This window comes from Nicotiana attenuata, unplaced genomic scaffold (assembly GCF_001879085.1).
Source record: "Nicotiana attenuata strain UT unplaced genomic scaffold, NIATTr2, whole genome shotgun sequence".
NCBI classification, from domain to species: Eukaryota; Viridiplantae; Streptophyta; class Magnoliopsida; order Solanales; family Solanaceae; genus Nicotiana; species Nicotiana attenuata.
Genome location: NW_017688347.1, coordinates 1 through 3,081, shown reverse-complemented (window position 1 = coordinate 3,081; position 3,081 = coordinate 1). Strand labels below are relative to the sequence as shown.

Here is a 3,081-nt window from a genome sequence, read left to right as displayed (position 1 = left end):
ATATTATGATATATGTCATACTTTTCGTATTATTCATAGTTGAATTATAATTTATAAATATTTTAAATAGATTATTTGTTATTATTTTGTGATTTTAATGTAATTTTTATAATTATTTTTTATTTTGTACTATCTTAAAATTCTTGAAATTAGTAATATTTAAAGATCCGTGGGACTTACGCCCCATGTCTCAAGGCTTACGCCTCGCTTCGTCAGAGGGTAAAACACCTCGTCTCACGCCCCCGTTTTTTAAAACATTGTTCTCGGGTATGTTATTTAGAGATTACTCAATACTTATTTTGTTCTGAAATTTTAAACTGAAAATCTTAATTTCAGAATGATTCAAGACACTTTTATCTTGAAAAATTGAAACTCACGAATTACCAGCTAATTTCTAAATAGTAGCCCTTTAAAATGGCTACCCAGTGTTATTTCAGGTTTAAGCAAAAGTCACAAACTGATTAGTACAGGTTTCGTACCTCTTTCTTTAATTTTTTGCTTTAAGGTGAGATAAAAGACTAGGCTTGGTGAGATAGGAGTACTGAACTGCATCGGCCATTAATTCATCTTATATATAGTACTGTAGTACTGTACAGGGGTGGCAAAATGATTAAAAAAAAATAGTTAAACATCCATATTATCCACTATGTATAACCTATGGGTCTAACTTTCAAATTGCGTTTTCTCAAGTTAGGGAGATTAGGAGTTCCGACCCGACCCGCCTGTTTGACGCTCTTCCTACTATTATGTATTCTTTAGGGTGGCGTTGGGTAAAGCCCTCCCTCCCGGGGGGAGGGGATATAAGATGATGGTTGGCCATTGTGTGTTTGTCTGCATGCGTAGCAGATATTTTAGGAGGTACCCAATTATCTTCTGGTATACCAAAAACAGAACAGAGTGCGTATAACATGTTGGTTTTACAGAAGTGAAGGACACAAAGTTGAAGTCCTGGCTTTATCTTCATATGCATTCATGTAACCCTCTAATAACTTCTCGTCTTCCTGCAATTTTCTCATGTTTCTGCATTTGGTCTATACTTATGAACCTCAAATTATCTTTTCTTGAATTATGAATTGTACTTTATCTTTCATTCATTCATTCATAGTTTCTTGAGCTCTATGGCAGAAAAATGTTAGATACTCGGGAACTGTGCATGTGTTTTTTCTTTTAAGAAACTGCAAAATTTATACATTTGCTAATAATATCATGATTTTTGTAAAATGTGAATTCAACAAGAAAATCCAACATAAATAAAAAAGATAAGGTAACATAGATTGGGATTACATCTTAAGTGTTTCAGCTCTCTTATCTTGCTTAAGATAAATAAATTTACATTTGAAAAAAAAAAAATTAGCTTGAGTAGTCAAGTTGGAGAAATAATGGTTGTAATCGTTTGCCTGTTCTATTTTTACTTCATGTGCTATATGTGTTTGTGAAATGAACTCTTAGGGGTTCTTAGGATAAAAATATAGTACCTCCTTATCCTTTGTTTGGTTATTAATCTTGGGATAAGTTATCCCAGGATTAAAATAGAACCGGGATAACTTATACCTACCAGAAGGTGGAATAGTAATCCTAAGATAAGTTATCCCAGGATGAAGCAGTAAAATTGACAATCCCAGGATTAATACAACATACCAAACAATCAATAAGAAATAATATCAATATAACTAATCCTAGCATAACTAATCGCAGCATAACTAATCCCAGCATAACTTGTCTTCAAACCAAACGACCGCAATTTTAGTATTGAAAAAGGCAGAAACTCTTCTCTGTCGCTCTGCCCGACTACAAGAATATCCATCTTGCAGCAATTTTATTTTTATTTATTGTGACGGTGGAGTCCAGGCTAGCTTACCCGTACCTCGATTATTCATCCAGGTATTTGCTACTTCCATCAGTACGGGTACTTGCTGCTATTTTTGTTCCTTCTTCATCTTCAGTAAGACCTCCTAATGACCAATTTGACCGGATTAATCGTTCATGCCTATTCTGTTAGCATTCTTTTTTGCATGTGAAACAAATACCTGAAAAAATGTATGATTAGTTTTGCTTCAAGTTTCTGACTGCATGTTTTAGCAAATGTTAATTGGATTGTGTGTTCATAGTGATGCATCAGGAGCATAGGACTACTAAGTAATTTTTCGTCTTCTGAGATACTGTAGGTTGGTCTCCAGATGTCCATTAAATCATATCCTTTTTGAACCAAGAATCAGTAAAGGTGGATTCAGATGGAAAGCAAAGGACTCCAATAATGTTCCCATTGAGAAGTGGAAGCAAGATAGCATTTTCATTGATAGACGCGGCAGATTTAGACACTTTGATCACAAAAAAGTTTCAAGGAAAAGATGTAGGTTGATGTATAATGGCATTAGTTTCATATATGTGTTTCTCCATCCTGATGCCAAATTCATGACTATTGTGCAGGTGGTTCTTTAAGGGGTAGAGGATGGAAATATGGATCTGGTTTTGTTGATGGTATATTCCCAGTTCTAAGCCCAATTGCTCAGCAAATTCTGACTTTTGTAAAGAAGGAAAGAGATCCAGAGAGGATTTGGTCTTCCTTGGATACTCTACGTCCAACCAATGACACTTGGGATGATATAATTAATGTAGCAGTTCAACTTCGAATCAACAAACAATGGGATCTGATCATACTGGTAAAGATCATCTTTGTTTGTTGCTCCATTTATTCATATTCTGGCTTCGTTCAATTGTCCGTGTGTCCATGTATCTTCTCAAGAAGGGGTGTTTGGATTCTGAGCAAAGCTGTTGATATGTGATGTGTCTGATAGTTCTTTTTATGAACAACTCCAAGTTTCACTTGAGAGCCAAAATATTTTAATTAATTTTCCATGAAGTGAATTATTTCGACATATGCTGACTATTTAAAGAGTAATGGAATCATTAGCAACATTTCTCATCCTTGGCATTTTTTCTGTTCCTTTGATTTTCCATTACACTTTAGGCGTAACTCCCCTACTAAAATGTGCAAGGCAATCCAACACTGAAAGACAATAGAATCACATTGTTTATAATTCCTTTTCAAGCTGATGCTGAAAGACAGTAGAATCACATATT

General features: G+C 34.6%; 1 protein-coding gene across 1 annotated transcript; it reads left to right on the top strand.

Moving 5' to 3' along the window:
- Positions 1-705: 705 nt before the first annotated feature.
- On the top strand, positions 706-2,675 carry LOC109222333 (pentatricopeptide repeat-containing protein At2g35130-like; the record flags this gene model as incomplete). Its single annotated transcript, XM_019386696.1, has 3 exons — positions 706-974; positions 2,166-2,350; positions 2,428-2,675. Coding segments are annotated over exons 1-3 (435 nt in total), but the record flags the coding sequence as incomplete, so codon positions are not given.
- Between the last annotated feature and the right edge of the window lie 406 nt (positions 2,676-3,081).